Source organism: Hevea brasiliensis, chromosome 17 (genome assembly GCF_030052815.1).
Source record: "Hevea brasiliensis isolate MT/VB/25A 57/8 chromosome 17, ASM3005281v1, whole genome shotgun sequence".
NCBI classification, from domain to species: domain Eukaryota; kingdom Viridiplantae; phylum Streptophyta; class Magnoliopsida; order Malpighiales; family Euphorbiaceae; genus Hevea; species Hevea brasiliensis.
This window is the reverse complement of record NC_079509.1, coordinates 48,921,076-48,938,466: the sequence shown is the minus strand read 5'-3', so window position 1 is coordinate 48,938,466 and position 17,391 is coordinate 48,921,076. Positions and strand designations below refer to the sequence as shown.

Genomic DNA, 17,391 nt, shown 5'->3' with positions numbered 1-17,391 from the left:
TTACTCTAACAGGTGGAACATTATTGAGTGATCCAACTAAATATAAAAGACTAGTTGGCAAATTATTTATCTTACTGTCACAAGACCTAACATTGTATATTATGTTCGAACACTGAGTCAATTCATGCATGAGACCAGGAAACCTCACTACAATGTAGTTATACAAATCCTCAAATACTTCAAAGGTACTCCTAGTCAAGGATTACTATTTCCTTCCATAAAAAATCTTTCTTTGAAAGCCTTTTGTGATTCAAATTGGGGAGTTTATCGTGCAACAAAAAGATCAGTTACAGGATATTATGTTTTTCTTGGAAATTCTCTCATCTCATGGAAATCCAAAAAGCAAACCAATGTTTCTAGATCATTAGCAGAAGCTAAATATCAAGCAATGGCAAATATGTGTTTAGCGCTAACTTGGCTTCTCTATGTATTACAAAATCTAAAAGTTCCACAGGCAGCTCCTACACCATTAATTTGTGACAATCAAGTGGCTCTACACATTATAGCAAAGCCCATTTTTTATGAGCGTACAAAGCACATTGAGATAGATTATCATATAGTTTGAGAAAAACTATAAGCCAGCATAATCAATACTTCGTATATACCTAGCAGTTCCAATTAGTAGATATTTTACAAAAAGCCTTAGGAAATGATTAATTTGTGACATGTGCAACAAGTTAGGACTTCATGATATTCAATCTCCAACTTGAAGGGGAGTGTTAAGAAATTAATTGATTGTAATATCTCTGTATATTTGCTTTCCTATTTTCTCTCCAGGAATAATGTAAATCAAATCCCACTAATAGTGGATCACAACATCCATGTTTTAGAAATAGTTAGGATTGTTAGGTATATTTGTACATATATATCTGTACTCTGTTAATACAAAGAAATATATTCAGCCAACCTTCTCTCATCTCTTTCATTAATTCCTCTACAGCTAATTGCTTATTTTTTTCACAAGATTATACCCATTAAGAAAAGGAAGAATTTACGCTTTCCACAGAATATAGTTGGAGGACATAAACTTCACAATTAAGAACTAAGAGACATTTGATAGGGACTAAGAGAGAGAAGAAGACGTGGAAGAGGTGACTAAGCTTTATTTAGTGGCTATTGCAAAGAGCCATGAGCCTTTGATATCATGTAAGTGTTGGATTCGAAAACCTGTCTTGTCACTATACTGGAGAGATGTTTCTATATAGCTTATACATGAGATATACACTGGCTATATGATAACTTATAGGTATAAGAGATTACAATTACAATAGGATACACATATATCTTGATCAACCTAGTGGAAGATTTACCATACTAAAAGAAGGGTGAATTGACCTCATTTTTTTCTTAAATTATTTATATATATTTATATATTTATTTAATTGACCCCTGATTAATTTATATATTGAATGCTCTTTTTTAATGGTTGATGTATTTTACTAATGGAAAGTCAATTGACTCTTATACATCGACCCCAAAAATTTTTTTTCTACATCTGTCAGTGGATAAACCTTATCAGTTGAATAATTTTATACTGGAATGGTGATTCTATGTAAACAAGTTACATGGAATAGTAAGTCACTGTAAAGTTAACACATAAGCAATTACGGTTATTAAAATCCGTTGAAAAAAAATTGCATGGTGATTACACAGAACCCAAATGTTAATTGGATTGTCAATCCATCGTGACTATCCTACATAGAATCATGGATGTATTATATAAACTCATGTGTGTTTGACCAATCAGAATCTAATGATCTCGAGTGATATCTCATGGAGTTAGTGTAAATGTAGATAATATGCTTAATATATAGAATACTATATGAAGTGGTGCAAATTTAAAAAAAAAAAAAAAAAGAATAATATCTAATGCTTTCAAAATATAGAAAAGTTGTAACACTTAGCGTATTAAACTAAATTAATGAGGGCCCATTAAGCAAATGTTAAAAGCCCATATAAGAGTAACTTTGAGAAGCTTCTACATAATAATAATAATAATAATAATAATAATAATAATAATAATAATAATAGAGAAAAGAAGCTAAGTGAGACAAAAGGGAAAATTGTTCCCCTTTTTTTTACCTTGAGCAGAACAGGGGAGAAGCAAAATCAACACCAAATTTCTCCTTCTATCCCTTCACTCACACCCATATATCAAATCAACACAAAAACCCTTAAAATCTTTAGTTAAACAACCATTTTCAACCAAAATTCTAACCTAAAATCCATTATTTTCACTTGTAAGAGCTTGTAAATTTTTTTTTATTTCAAACCGATAAGTTTTTCCTTCCTTTCTTTTTATTTATGAAAGTTTAATTTGATATTCCATTTTCCTTTTTGTGATTTATATTGCATAATGATATAAGAGAGATAAGTTTTATATTAAATTAGAGAATATGGTTTTATTTTGAAATAATAGATTTTCATGGGTTAGTAAATAGGTGATTCTAGCTACTAGGTAAGTTTTCTTAAAGAAATGAATATCAAAATATTGTGATTCCATAATATGAGAATTTGATTTAAGCCCTCTATATTAAATGTTTGGTTAAAAAATTAAAGTATCATGAGGTTGATTTTGGAGCTATTAATGAATATTGATTATATTTATGACAGCAAAAAAATTCTAATTTAATTTTGGAATAAATTTTACTATAAAAGGTTAAGGAGGAAGAATGATATTTTGAATGGAGGAGGAGAAATAAATGGAGAAAATGTGGAATATATTATAATTATTTGTATAGATTTTGGAAAGGTGTTTTAAAGTTATTTGTGTTGTGTTGTGGCTTTTTGAGAATTTGTTGAACCGTTGAAATTTTGGAAAACGTTCGGGTTATGCCAAAGTGTTGTTGGCTTTCTTTTAAAACTTTTATACACAAATCATGTATTTTATATCTCACAACTCTCATTCCAAAATTTAAATTTCCTTCCTTGATGCACTTTTATTTTCTTTGACTTTAGGAGAGGATCCAGCTCCTGTAGTAGATACTAGATGTGCTTCAGCAGTCTAAGATTTAGTCTATCTTTAGTACAGGTGAGTAAATAAATATATAAAATTAGTATTTTATTAAATATTAATTATTTATATTATTTCTAATTATGAAAATAGGAACAGAGAATGATAATTTTATGTTTTAGTATTGAATAAAATGAGATTTATAATTACAACTGAATAAATGGTTGAATACACTCAATATATGCACCGAATAGATAACACCTTGATAATGGGTGATTTATTTTCAGCTCAACTTATATTTATACTATCTTTGGGACAACGCTTGATATACACATAGCCTTTGGGGCATATATCAAGTGGTCACTCTTTAGGGATAGCTCTACACATGTGTATAACCAGTATTTTTATTGCTCTTGGATTATTTTTGTATCATTATAAAGCCCAAGATGCTAGCATTGCTTTTAGACTGCCAGAGTTTATTATTGCGTCTGAGATGCCAGCATTATCTATATGAAGCATATTGCGAGTGTATGAGGATATTGCAAATTTTATAATTTCAATATATCTATTTTAGCAATATTATTACAGCATGAATTTTATTTTAGTTCAGCTACATGATTTTAGATTAAAAGATATTTATTTAGCTGACTTATTCAAACATAGCAAAATTGGTACTATTAAGTACCAAAACCTTATTTGTTCCCCTTTGTTATTTATTTATTCGTTCATTGAGTAGTTTTACTCACTCTCTTAAATTTTAATATTTCAGATCCTTTTTCTGATTCCACCACTAGCAACCTCTCTTTCAGTATTGTACTCTCTTCTACTTCACCACCTATTGAGTCTAGTGGAGGTTGGGCCAATATGTTTCTTTTGGATATTTATTTTGTTTTAGTTTATAGTACATATGTATAGACAGTTAGAAGCTTTAAACTGCAAATATTTTCTTTTGATCCTCAGAGAAAAGATATATGTATATTTGTGTATTTAAATGTTGGATGGGCACGGAGCCATATTTTATATATCAGATATATTTTAACAGGTTTCATAGTTTCTTTTAGCTATAAATTTTGCGAAAACTTTATCAATTTTCCAGGTTACATCAATCTCTATAGGTTAGGGATATTGTGATAAAAGTGGTGTAAAAATAATGATAACCACTATAAAAAAAAACGTTCACCAACAATGAGTTTTAATTTATGATATTAAGTTATATTTGAAATTAATAAATTTTAAGTAGAGTGTGGATTGTAACTAAATGAATAAAAAAAAAAGACATTACTTTTTAAACGTTTATTGTACAAGAAAAATAAAATACAATAATGATTTTATTTTACACACGCACAAGTATAAAACAAATAGTACTAGCACAAAATTTATACCTATTGCAAATACTAGCACAAAATCTATCCCTATTACAAACTAGTACACAACACATAGGCTAGAAGATAAATATGGAGCTAATTGCAGAAGCAGCATAGCTTTTCTAGTATGGGAAATTTTGATTTGGTAGGAAAGAGAGTTTTTTTATTGCAACAGAAAAGGAAGGAGCACTTGTAGGTGGAATAAATCATCTCAAAAACAAGATGGAGCTGCCCAATGAATAAAAGGATGGGGATAAAAGCAAGTGCGGCAATAGAAATAGCAAATCGAATCAATCCATGTTTGAAAATTAAGAAAAAGGCTAAAACGAAGGCACCCATCATTGTTATTATTGCTATGAAAAGGAATAAGAATCCTCGAATTAACTTGTTTGGCAATGACTTGAGAAAATCATCCATTGAGAATGGAGAAGTAAGAATGGACAAGAAGGATAGTATCGAAGAGGATGAGAATGCTAAAGATACTGCATCCGCTATGGCAAAAATTTTAAACAAGGTCCTATTAAGAAAAACAGGAAACCCCTTATCTTGTCCATTATCTTGTCTATTACCTCCAGGTAATGTAAACGCTGCTGCAAAAGTAACAGTGGCAATAAGGGTTGCCACAAGCATGCATGAATTTGCTGTTTTTATCATCCATTTCTCCGCTGCTATCCTTAAGTTCTCGTGCTTTTCCATGAACACTTCTCTTGCAGTCTGCTTTTGCGTATTTTTTGCTACAATTTGCCCTGGTCTAACAACCTTCTTCACTTCCTACAATTTGTATTGTACATGTATATCATGTTGGAAGGCATAGAGAGTGAAATCCCTAATAAATAATGTTTGAGACTTTTCAAATCAATAATGTTATGTTTGGATTGACGGATTTGATCCTATGAATTTTGATTTGAATTAAATATTATTCAAATATTGTAAATAAAATTATTTGAATTTGGTCTAAAACCCATGTATTCACACAAATTTAAAAGCTAAAGATTTGAAATAACAACTTTTACCTTATTATTTTAAATCCATTTTACTGCAATCAAATGTATCAACTTTACATATGCCACAACTTTCCATAAAAATTCTTTTTATTAATCCAAATTTCAAATTTAAATCCTAGAATCCAAACCTAAATGTATTAATAACAATCATAATACTATGATTGTTATTATATAATGTGTCTGCACATTTTTAATGAAAATATAATTTATTATCAATGGGTGTGATTTGCTAATTATAAACTTAATTTGTAATAATGCCTACAGTTCAAAAACTGCAAATTAATTAGATCAAAGGCTCGGCTAATTATTAGATATATCGAGAGCACTAAAAAATAGTGCTCCATCTCTCACAAAAAGTTGGGCCCTCCTCATAATATGGAGAGTGAGTCCCACATGATTGTGAGAGATGTGCATGTACACCGGGTGCACCTAATAATTTCTCCAAAGGCTCTTGTTAATGAAGCCTCTCCTATATGTGTGTGTGTGTGCGCGCGTTTCTATCATGGAATTAAGGCACAAACATGTGAGTTTCATCTATTTTATATATAGGTTTTATCATATATGTTGTGTCTTAGTCTATAATGGATCAGCTCTATGCATTTTCTCTGAGAAGTAAGAATTAATAACAAATTACCTCAAACCACAGTAGCTCTTGTTGCAGTTGGAGAGCTGCTCCTGGTACAACATTTAGCCGACTTGGTAAAGGCAATTGTCCAGCCAAGTGCAACATGTTATTCTTGTTCTCGTCTTCATATATGTTTATCAAGTTCTTCATCATACCCAACTCAAAAATCAGCTTGAAGATTTTCTCATGTCGATACAAAACAGCTTTATGAAAAATGGTATGTTTATTCTCATCCACCTTCAATATTAAAGCTGGATATTGACGTATAAGTATAGTTAGGAACTCCACATTTCCATTTTCAGCTGCAATAAATATAAGTCGCCCAGAAGGTATAATCATAAACTTAGAAACTTTTTCCTCATCCTGCAATATTACTTTCTCCCAAAGCTTTTGGACTAGCTCAAGCCCTTGTTCGTGCTTACTTATGTTCGAACCAGCAACCGAGAAAAACAAATCTGCCAAAATTCAGTGGTACTAGATAGAATAACAACTAATGTATCAAAAGAATAGTACTAGATAGAATCATAGCAGTTGAGTACAAAAGAGAGAATGCTAACCGAAGTTTTTGCGGCAACTCCAAATCCCTGTAGAAGTTTCAATGGAAGGTATACAAGGCTTTCGAGCAAATGCATGCAATGCTGTCTCTTCCTCTCTGGTATGATCATTCTTAGTGGCCAACTCTGGGTGATCTTTTATCATCTTCAGTGCAACATCTAAAACCAAATTATTAAAAAATAAATAAATAAATAAGGTCTCTATGGCTAAAATATATATATAATCAAATATTAGCCTAGTTTTATAATTTTTCAAGAGATTTAGCCAAATTATTTTTATGTTGAAGGTATAATGGTGGCTTTATAATCTAAAAAGAAAATTATTTAGGTATAATGGAATTGAATATTTCTTACCATATATATCAGACTCTACCAAAGCGATGAGTAAACTAATGCGATCATCATTTGTTAGTTGATTTTTGATATGATCTTCATCGTACAGTTCATGCACCATTTGTGCATGGCCAGCCAAAGCTGCTATATGAATTGGAAATAAATTTTTACCACCCCGAGTCACTGACAAATCTTGCTTGTTCTTCTTCATAATTTGAGCAATTTTCACGTTTCCAGATAAAGCCGCATAGCAAAAAGCTGTATTTCCGCGCTCCTCTGGTTCTGTTGCTGGGTCTTGTGATGGTGGAACTCGGTCCCGTGGCTGTAGGGCTGCAGCTGCATCTTGGATTGGGTCCGCGATTGTTACTTTGGCTTTGGGTTTGGTATTTTCTTGTCGACTTACATTTGCACTTCTGATTGCAGATGCCAATGTGGCTGCAGTTGCTTTGGGACCTATGGCTGGGTCCTCTGCTATTTTGAATGCAGTTGGGGCTGAAGCCATGGCATCACTTAGAGATGAAGCTTGTGATTGTGGGACTCGGTCCCGTGGTTGCGGGGCTGCAGCTGCATCTTGGATTGGGTCCGCGATTGTTACTTTGGCTTTGAGTTTGGTATTTTCTTGTCGACTTGCATTTGCATTTTCGGTTGCAGATGGGAATGCGGCTGCAGTTGCTTTGGGACCTATGGCTGGGTCCTCTGCTATTTTGAATGCAGTTGGGGCTGAAGCCATGGCATCACTTAGAGATGAGGCTTCTGACTGTGGGGCTCGGTCCCGTGGCTGTGGGGCTGCAGCTGCATCTTGGATTGGGTCCACGATTGTTACTTTGGCTTTGGGTTCGGTATTTTCTTGTCGACTTGCATTTGCGTTTCCGGTTGCAGGTGCCAATGTGGCTGCAGTTGCTTTGGGACCTATGGTTGGGTCCGCTGCTATTTTGAATGCAGTTGCGGCTGAAGCCATGGCATCACTTAGAGATGAAGCTTGAGGTGCAATTGGGGGTTTAGTTGTAATAGCTAAATCCTCTGCATTTTCATTAGCAATCATATCAACAAGCTTTTCCACAAAATGGGTGTGGTTTGCTGCAGTTGCAACATGGAGAGCTGTCTCTCCACGGTTATTGATCACTGCTGTTATTGGTTTGATGCCCATAGCCTTCTCCCAATCACCACTTATCGCAGCTTTATACAATTCCAACTTTGTCCTTATTTCATCTATCATGTTTAATTAAAAAAAAAAAAAAAATTCAAACAATTGAAATTTCACAAGGGCAAATAAAATGAAATTAACACGATAACAAAATATAAATATTTTAATTTCGATTAAATAAAATAAAGGTCTTAAATTCGATTTGGTTAGACATAATTTTTATTCTCTAAATCCAACAGAACCTTGCACAGCATTATGGACAAGTACGTAGGTAACTCATACCTTCTTCGCGTCCTCCATTGTTAGCCATGTCGATTTCCAAAGCTAAGTTACAAATATAAATACCTGCAATAATCAGTACTCTGATAGTTAGTAATAAGCATTCGTGATTATATATATATATATATATATATATATATATATATATATATATATATATATATATATATATGTCATTAACTAAAATAATTTTATTCAAAATTATAATTTCTTAATTTATATACTTCTAATGGTAATAATCGTCGTGCTCATAATTTAATTTTCTTTATATACAAATTTTTTAAAAATAATCCATATGCTATAATTAGTAAATTTTAAAATTAATAGAAATTTTTTTTTCTAGAAAGCGTAATAATACAACAAAATTTAAAAAGTTAAAGTAATGATTTAAATTAAAACTTTACAAACATCTTAGAAAACCATTTTCATTATATTCTAGTTATATATACTTAAACAAACAAGATGTATTCTTATTTATTAATAATATCTTTTATTTTACAGAAATGAGATTCAAAATGTCTGTCTTATTAGATATAATATACTTTTAAATTTTTTTTATTATTCATATTCTTTTTAAAAAATTTAAATTAGACTAATAATAAAAACTTTAGAATTTTCTCAACTTTGTCTATTATAGCCCATTCTTAAATTTTTGACAATTTTAACTTGATTATAAGTATTTTCTGTTTTTGTGAGTGATAAAAATTGAAATAAATTGATAGTTAAAAAAATATAATATTTCAATTGACTAAAAGAGAGATCAATGGTCAAAATTATATAACGTTAATTGATTTAAATTAATTTTTATCAATGGTCAAAATTATATAACGTTAACTGATTTAAATTAATTTTTATAATGAATTAAAAAATTTTAAAATCAAGATAAAATTATATAAAAAAAAAGAATTAGCTATAACTGTAAAAATTTAAAATTTTTTAACATTAAATCTTTAAATTACATAGTATTATTTATTATTAATAAAAATATTTATGAGTTAGAATATCTATAAGCATTTTTTGAAATAGGATTTATAATAAGATTAAGATTTTAATTATTTATTGTAAAATACAAATTATAAAAATAATTTAATCAGTATATAAATTATTTCATTCATATTTTTATATTTATTAATTAATTATTAGAAAAGAATACAAGATTATAAATGTAAAGTTTGATGAATGATTTAATGAATTTTATAATTTTTTTATTATTATTATATAAAATTGTTTATAATATAAATTAAAATATTTAGTAAATTGAAATATTTATAACAAAAAACATATATAATGTATTGATGAAAATTTAAACCATATAATTGAAAAATACATTGCTATAATTATATATTATATATTAATTTTATTTTTTAATATAACTTTATATACTTATATATTTGAATTATATATATTTAAATAATAAGATAATGATATAAAATTTATTTAAATAGATAAAAATTTTAAATGAATAAGTATTTAAATTTGATATTATGATATTTTATTATGTTTTAATACAAAATAATTTTTTTTTATTTCAAGTTATTAGTTATCGACTGTAGTTTAAATGATTTTTATAAATAGTAATTTTTTATTTTAATAAATTATGAATTAGAATATTTTATTAATGTAAAAAATAATTTTTTTTTAAAATAGGACTAACTAATAAAAAAAAATTCTAAGACTTTTTTAACTTTATTTAAATTGTTAATTGGGTTAAGTTTTTCAATATTGTAAAATTAGTGTTAATTTTATTCTATTTATTTAAATTAGTTAAAATTTAAATTCAATTCTTATAATTTTATCAATGTTTTATTTTTTAATTATTACGTTTGAAAATAATTTGATAATACAGAAATATTTTTATTTTTATTTTTAATGAAAATAAAAATAAGTGAAATTTGATTATATACAAAATTAAAGTCTAAATTTTGTTAAAGCTATATTTTTATTAATATCAATAATTATATAAACAAATATAAATATTTTACCAATAAAATGGTTGTTAGACTTAAATTTTATTAAAAATTCAAATTCTCAATTTTAATATTTAGTTACTAATTTAAAAAAAAATAATATAAATTTGTAACAAATAAAATTATTGTCATCCAATATGATTAGAAGTTGATATTTGTTGATATAAGTGTAATTTTTTTATTTAACTCAATATTTAATTATTTAATAATAGTTTTATAATTATGTTAATTAAATATTTAATTTTTAATAGTAATTATATATATATATAAATAATTTTATGAATTAATAATAGTTATATGATTAAGACTATATAATTACTATATATATTGAGAATTATAATAGAATAATTAAATTTTAATTTATATCATTTATTATTAGCATAATTAAATTTTAATTTATATCAATTATAATAATATTAAAAATTGAAATTATTAAGAGATTTAGCAACGAAATATCTGTTGTTATTAGCAACGAAATACATTGGACAACACTCTTGTCGCTAAAGTAGTAGTGATGGGTTTGTTGTCGCTAAATGTTATTAGCTACGAATTATACTATTATCGACAGATTTTTCATTGCTAATATACATTATTAGCGACAAATCTATATTTTTGTTGCTATAGATACATATTAACAGATATTTTTGTAAATAATATACATAATAAAGGGTATTTTTAAAATTTCAATGTTATCCCTCCTTCTAGTATAAATAGATTATTTTATTTGAATAAATTATTTTTTCAAATCAAAACTAGAACTCAAGTTAAATTGAAATTAATTACTTAAAATCGAATTAAAATTTTGATTTAAATGACAGAGGTAATAAGTAAGAGAAACCAGTAATTAACAAGAAACTCCAAATCAATTTCCATTTCAACGAAGTAAAAAATGAATTAAATGCTATGCGAAATTAATAAACCCAAACGTATTGAGAGAAATAAAGAGAGGAGTTTATCGACATTGTACCGAAAGAGTTGAGAGCAGAGAGAGGGACTTAGATGGACCGAGCAATCAAGTCCTCAGGCTTCGTTCAGCGAACTGGGCAAGCAAGGTTGACGTAGCTGATCTTCTAAATTCACTTGGACTGCTGCCAAAATCGACAGAGAAGGCCTGAGATAGCTGGAAATGCTACTGGAATCGGTCGCCTACTTCTGCGAAACCAACAATAAAAATGCAAATCTAATCTTTCCTTTTATCAAATAAACATGCTTAAACCCATGAAATTGATGCAGATATAAATCTTACCATCGATTCCTTCTTCCAAATCATAAAAACACTCAAGAACATGTGAAGATGGATTGGTTTAGCATTGAAACCTATCAATAAATGTCAAGAAAGGCGAATTTAAAAAAAGAAAGTCAAGGAAGGCGATGTTATTGAGAAATCTTGCCCATATCTCAACTTAATTTTTGGGCATTTTCATGGGTATCCTTAGCACTACGCTCACCAAGAATCATTTAACGCTGTTGCCGGCCGTAGAATGGCAACAATTTTCCAATTAATCATAGTAATATATATATATATATATATATATATATATATATATATATATATATATATATATAAAGTTAATAATGATACTTGATGGCATAAACTTAAAAAATATATAAAAAATTTTAACAAGTCAGTCACTAAAAATATAATTATTTAAAATTTTAAATATTTATAAATTTAAATTAATTTATATATATTTATAAGTTGATTTTTATAAGATAAACAAATACCCTCTAATTTACACAAAAAATAAAGATGAGATGAAGCCAGCAAAGTAATGGATACTTACCTCAAAAGCTGGAAAAAAAAGAGGACTCTTGACTAGGATAATACGCTAATCGGAGAAAAGAGAATGGAATGGAGCAAGCTAATATGAGGAATGGGGCTGCCGGCTGCCTGATAAATAGAGATGTTTCTGGGTAAGTCAAAGTCATCTGACCCCACTTGGCCTACCACTCAAATAAGTTTTGCTTTGTTTTATTCATTTTTCTTTGAATTAATTGAGCTAATCATTAATAAATACAAAAGGGCCATAGCCACTTGCTAATAAAATATGAGTTTTTTTTAGAATAATAATATATGTTTCATGTTTATCTTTTGCATGTTGATCATTGTGTTGGTTTTTGTCTGTGAGCCCTTTTGCTGGGATATATTAATTTACAGTCACTTTCCATGCTTTCCCATCTGCCTCACGTTGGGTGCCGGATCACATTCACCATTCCAATTTAAATTATTTTAAATTCTACATTATTTATTTTTTTTAAATATAAAATAAAATTATTAATTGATTTAAATTATTTATTAAATTACTATACGAAAATTAATTTTTATATTTAATTTATAATATTACAAGTTATTTTGAGTTAAAACATTATTTTTACATAAGTTATTCAATTGATTTTTAATTAACTCTAGAGAGATTAGTCTTTGTTCAACCGTAAAACGTGTGAATGATTGATACGCACTTTAAATTTACAATTTCATTAATGATGTAAAACTTAATAATTAAAATTTTATATGAGTTGAAGTGAGTTATAAATTGCTTTAAGTGAATCATATTAATAAGTTGAATAAAAAAAATTAGCTAAATATATCATCACACTTAAATTATTTAAATTTTACCTATTGCATACTTTAATTAAACTTAAAAAAAATAGAGATCAATTAGGCATATTATTAAAATATAATAACTAAATAGTAGTTTGCTTTACATTAAAATTCGTTAACAAATAAAAAATTTTATAAATAAACTAAAGAGTTTAACGAAAATAAAATATATGAATTAAATTATATATTTTAAAAAATATATAGATAAAATAATTAATATTTTTAAAATATAAGGACTAAATAATAATTTTTCTAAATGAAAACTTCTAACAACTAATTGACTAAATTAATTTTAAAAAGCTTGGTTTTTGCATTTATTTTTTAAAAAATTAAAATTTTAAAATAACTTTTATTATGGGAAGGTGGAATACAAATCTGAAGGTCTTTTTATATTATTTTCCTTCAAATGCCATAAGGTCTTTTTTTTATTATTTTGCTTAATTTTTTTAAATGAAAACTTCTAACAACTAATTGACTAAATTAATTTTAAAAAGCTTGGTTTTTGCATTTATTTTTTAAAAAATTTAAATTTTAAAATAACTTTTATTATAGGAAGGTAGAATACAAATCTGAAGGTCTTTTTATATTATTTTCCTTCAAATGCGATAAGGTCTTTTTTTATTATTTTGCTTAATTTTTCTAAATGAAAACTTCTAACAACTAATTGACTAAATTAATTTTAAAAAGCTTGGTTTTTGCATTTATTTTTTTAAAAAATTAAATTTTAAAATAACTTTTATTATAGGAAGGTAGAATACAAATCTGAAGGTCTTTTTATATTATTTTCCTTCAAATGAGATAAGGTCTTTTTTTATTATTTTGCTTCAAATGCATTTATCAGTTGACTTATAGGTGACTTTAAATTTAAATTTTTTGCACATATTTTCATTTTAATTAAAAATTTTAATTCTATTAAATTTTTAATTTGTTGATTTAATTTTCAAATTTTTTATATTAATTTTAATTTTAACCATCAAAACATTTGAGAGGTGTTATGATAGATAATTAATTTATATTTTAATAAAGGCCTTCAAAGTTTCCACATTTTATTTAAATTACGTAATTTTTTTAAAAAATAATTATCATAATTGAAATTAGAATTTAAAATTTTTATCTAAAATAAAAAAATATGCTGTCTAGAATTTGAAATTCTTTCATTTGGCCAGCTAATTTCTCCACAAATGTAACAGTTAATTAATATCCTAGTGCTCCACATGTGAATGTAATCATTTTCTAATGTGGAATACATTCTATTAAAGGTCAACAAAAGTTTCATTTAAGTCCAAAATAGTTTTAAATGATTAAGAGTTGGTACCTTTATAAATGTCATGTGAGGAAATTAATTTTTAATTGAATAATAATTATTTTCCAACTAACCTTTTTATATAAAATAATCAATTGAGCATATGAATGGAGCTAAGTCTACATAAATATTTTAAGAATATAATATGGTAGCTATTTTAACTTAGTGATCTCATATTAGTTGTCATGGTTGGGCTCATAATATAACTTGTGTCTCTAAATAAATTTAAAATCAATTGACTAAATTGATTTAAAAATTTTGGTTTTTTTAATTTTTTTGCTAAATAAAAAATAATAATGTTTGTAATTATTTAATTTTTTTATACTATTTTTATAATTTTAATATGTATTATATAAACCACCCTTGAAAATTTTCTGAATCCATTGCTAGGAACATTTTTTAACATCGTTAAAATAATATAATATATATTGTATATTAACGTTTAATAATGTGATTTTGTGAGTATATGTAATATTTAGAGATTTTATAGGTATGTAATTATTTATCTTTAATTTTTTTTTCTAATATTAAAATGGAAATAATTAAAAAAGTCAATACTCAAATTTAAAGGTAGTCACATATTTATTAAAATAAGTATTAAAAAAAGTCAAAATTCAAATTATTGTCTTAATTCTCAATAATAATTCAGAAAACTTATAATAAGACTTTCCATTTGTTTACTATGCATATTTACATGATTTATATATTTTATTAGCTAGCGATGTATACATTTGGAATGCGTCAAGTTTTATTTATATATTTTATTATTATTAAAAATTATTATTTAATCTATTTATTTTAATAAAATAAATTACTTGATATTTTTATTTTGAAAATACATTATTAATCTTTATATTTGTGTTCCGTTCATTAATTTAAATTTAATTAATTCTTGTAATTTTGAAAAACAACAATATAATTCATTTATTTCTTTAAGTTTTGTAGTGATAATTCATCTCTTATTTAACTAGTAGAAAATATAGTTTAAACTAATCGTAGAGATTAATTAAATAGTGAATAGAATAAAAATATAGTGATTAATATATTTTTCAAAATAAAATATCAAACAATTAGTTTTGTTAAGATGATTTAAACTAAATGGAGGGATTCATTAAAAAGAGAATGGAAAAAAAATGGTGACTAATATAATTTTTAAAATAAAATTATTTAATAATTAGTTTTATTAAAATAGAGGGATTATTAATTATTTTTGTAACACCCTCCCTGTAGCAACTCCGTACATTCTACTGTTTCGGTGACTAGTGTAAGTCCGGACAGCTAGAACGTCCAGAAAAATATTTAAACTAAAGTGAGGAACCATAATTAACTCAAATATTAATAAGAAAAATTTAGAAAAATTTTTAGAAATAAAATACAACCAAGTTAAATGAGTCAGTGCCCTAGCGATGGGTAACTTAGTGGGAAGTTGCGGTTCTCGCAACTAGGAGCCTTAGACCCGAGGGAAAATTCATAAAATAATTTTTGGGACTCCAGAGAAGGGTCATTGAGGTTCCTATGGCATTAGAATGCCAAGAAAATGTTTAGAAAAATTTTTCAATCAGTACAGACAATTTTAGCCTGTTAAGCCAAACGGAGGGCATTTTGGTCATTCGCCTTCAGAGGTGATTTTTGGCCGACTTGTCCAGTTAAGTAAATAATTATTATGACATAAAATATGAACAAATATTGATGAAAAATTATTTAAAAATGAATAGGAAAAGAAAGAAAAGAAATTGTAAATAAATGAGATTTATTACTTCATGCTTATGTAAGCATGAGGTAATTAAAAAGTTATGGCCAATCAAATTAAAGAAAGACAATTATAATACATTAAAAGATGAAAAAAAGAAGTAAAACTCTAGAAAATGCAGCAGCCACTCTTTCTTCTTCTTCTTGCCGTTCCATGCCCTCTCCCTCACTCCACCATTTTCAAGTTAACAAAGCTCCCTTCCCTTAGTCCTCTCTCAACAAAACCCTGACTTAGCAACACAAAACTTTGGTATTTCATCTTGGTGAATCTTTTGGAAACGAAAAGAAGTGAAAAAGAAGAACCCTAGCAAGTTTGAATTTCGCTCCATTAGAGGTTAGTGACTAAACTTGATTTTTATCTTTCAATTCATGTTGAAGGAGTGGTATTTGATGCAAATTTACAAGAAAATTGAGTAAACATCATGTGTATGTCTTGCCTAAAATTCTAGCAGCCTTGAACTTGGTTGAGTTTGAAAGATTTCTTAGAATTAAAATGATATTGTGGCTGCCCTTAACACTAATATATTGATTAGGAAGGTGAAGTGCAAGTAATGCAACAATCTAGAATGGTGGAGCTAGGGTTTGGACCCAAATTGAGACTTTGTTCATGTATTTAGTGAAAGAGAGTTTTAATGGTCAATTACTGACCATTGGGCTGTGTTTGAATAAGAAATGAAGTGGTTTGTTTAGTGGGAATTGAAGTTAGTGTGGCTGCCCTTGGTGATCTACAGGACTGGGCATGAGTCCAGCAGGTTTGGGCAGTAATAACTGGAGTTGTAGAGGTTCAATAGGTACAAGGCCAATTGGACATGAAACTAGACACATAATGGCACAACTTTGGTGAAGAAACCATGCCCATAAAACCAAACCAAGTTGACCTAAAGATTACTCTAATCCGGGTGACCTGCATTCTGCCTGGGCAAAATGACTAAATAAACAGTGTTTAGTCATTTGGCCATAACTCAGTGTAGAAAGGTCCAATTGACCTGAAATATTACCAGCAAAAAGTTGAGATATATACCTACAACTTTCATGAAGAAACCTAACCCAAATTATGACCATAACATATTCAAAAAGTGACCTACAGCCACTGCTCAAAATACTGTAGATTTGGTCAGTCCAGAAAATCTGGAAAATTTGTAATCCGGCCAGTTGTGGTTTTTGGGCCATAACTTGAGCTAAAAAACTTCAAATGGAGTGATTCAAAAAAATAAATGTAACTAGACAAAATAAGGAACAACTTTCATGTTGACCACTTTGCTAAATTCCCACTACAAAAATGACTAATGGAACAGTAAACACAAAGCTTGAAATCTAAAAATTTTGAACAATTAACATTAAGCTTAGAAATGGCATTGGCAACCAATACCAACAATTTTATAATGCAAAATGTGGTATGTTGGGAGTATTAAAATCAATGTACCTATTGTCCATGTAAAAGTCAATATTTTTGTTGACTAATGAATTGAATAGTAACACCGAAACTTGAATTTCAAGAATTGTATAATTTAAGA

At 27.5% G+C, this 17,391-nt stretch overlaps 1 protein-coding gene across 2 annotated transcripts; it reads right to left on the bottom strand.

Annotated features, from left to right (window-relative positions):
- Positions 1 to 4,216: 4,216 nt before the first annotated feature.
- On the bottom strand, positions 4,217 to 12,119 carry LOC110636023 (uncharacterized). 2 transcript variants are annotated; one of them, XM_058139703.1, is made up of 8 exons: positions 12,008 to 12,087; positions 11,470 to 11,540; positions 11,191 to 11,375; positions 8,260 to 8,322; positions 6,855 to 8,042; positions 6,504 to 6,659; positions 5,956 to 6,401; positions 4,217 to 5,088 (listed from the first exon to the last, which is right to left on the bottom strand). In XM_058139703.1, the coding sequence occupies exons 4-8, from the start codon at positions 8,285 to 8,287 to the stop codon at positions 4,414 to 4,416; spliced, it is 2,493 nt and encodes an 830-aa protein (XP_057995686.1). In that variant the 5' UTR covers positions 8,288 to 8,322; positions 11,191 to 11,375; positions 11,470 to 11,540; positions 12,008 to 12,087; the 3' UTR covers positions 4,217 to 4,413. The 2 variants fall into 2 exon arrangements, with proteins under 2 accessions (XP_057995686.1, XP_021641226.2); XM_021785534.2 differs by lacking the exon at positions 11,470 to 11,540 and having other exon boundaries at positions 12,008 to 12,119.
- Positions 12,120 to 17,391: the final 5,272 nt, after the last annotated feature.

Coding starts and splice junctions, on each gene's coding strand:
- LOC110636023 (XM_021785534.2), bottom strand. CDS start 8,287: ATGGCTAACAATGGAGGACGCGAAGAAG. Junction 8,043..8,259: donor CAATGGAGGACGCGAAGAAG/GTATGAGTTACC, acceptor TAAACATGATAG/ATGAAATAAGGACAAAGTTG. Junction 5,089..5,955: donor AAGAGCTACTGTGGTTTGAG/GTAATTTGTTAT, acceptor TACAAATTGTAG/GAAGTGAAGAAGGTTGTTAG.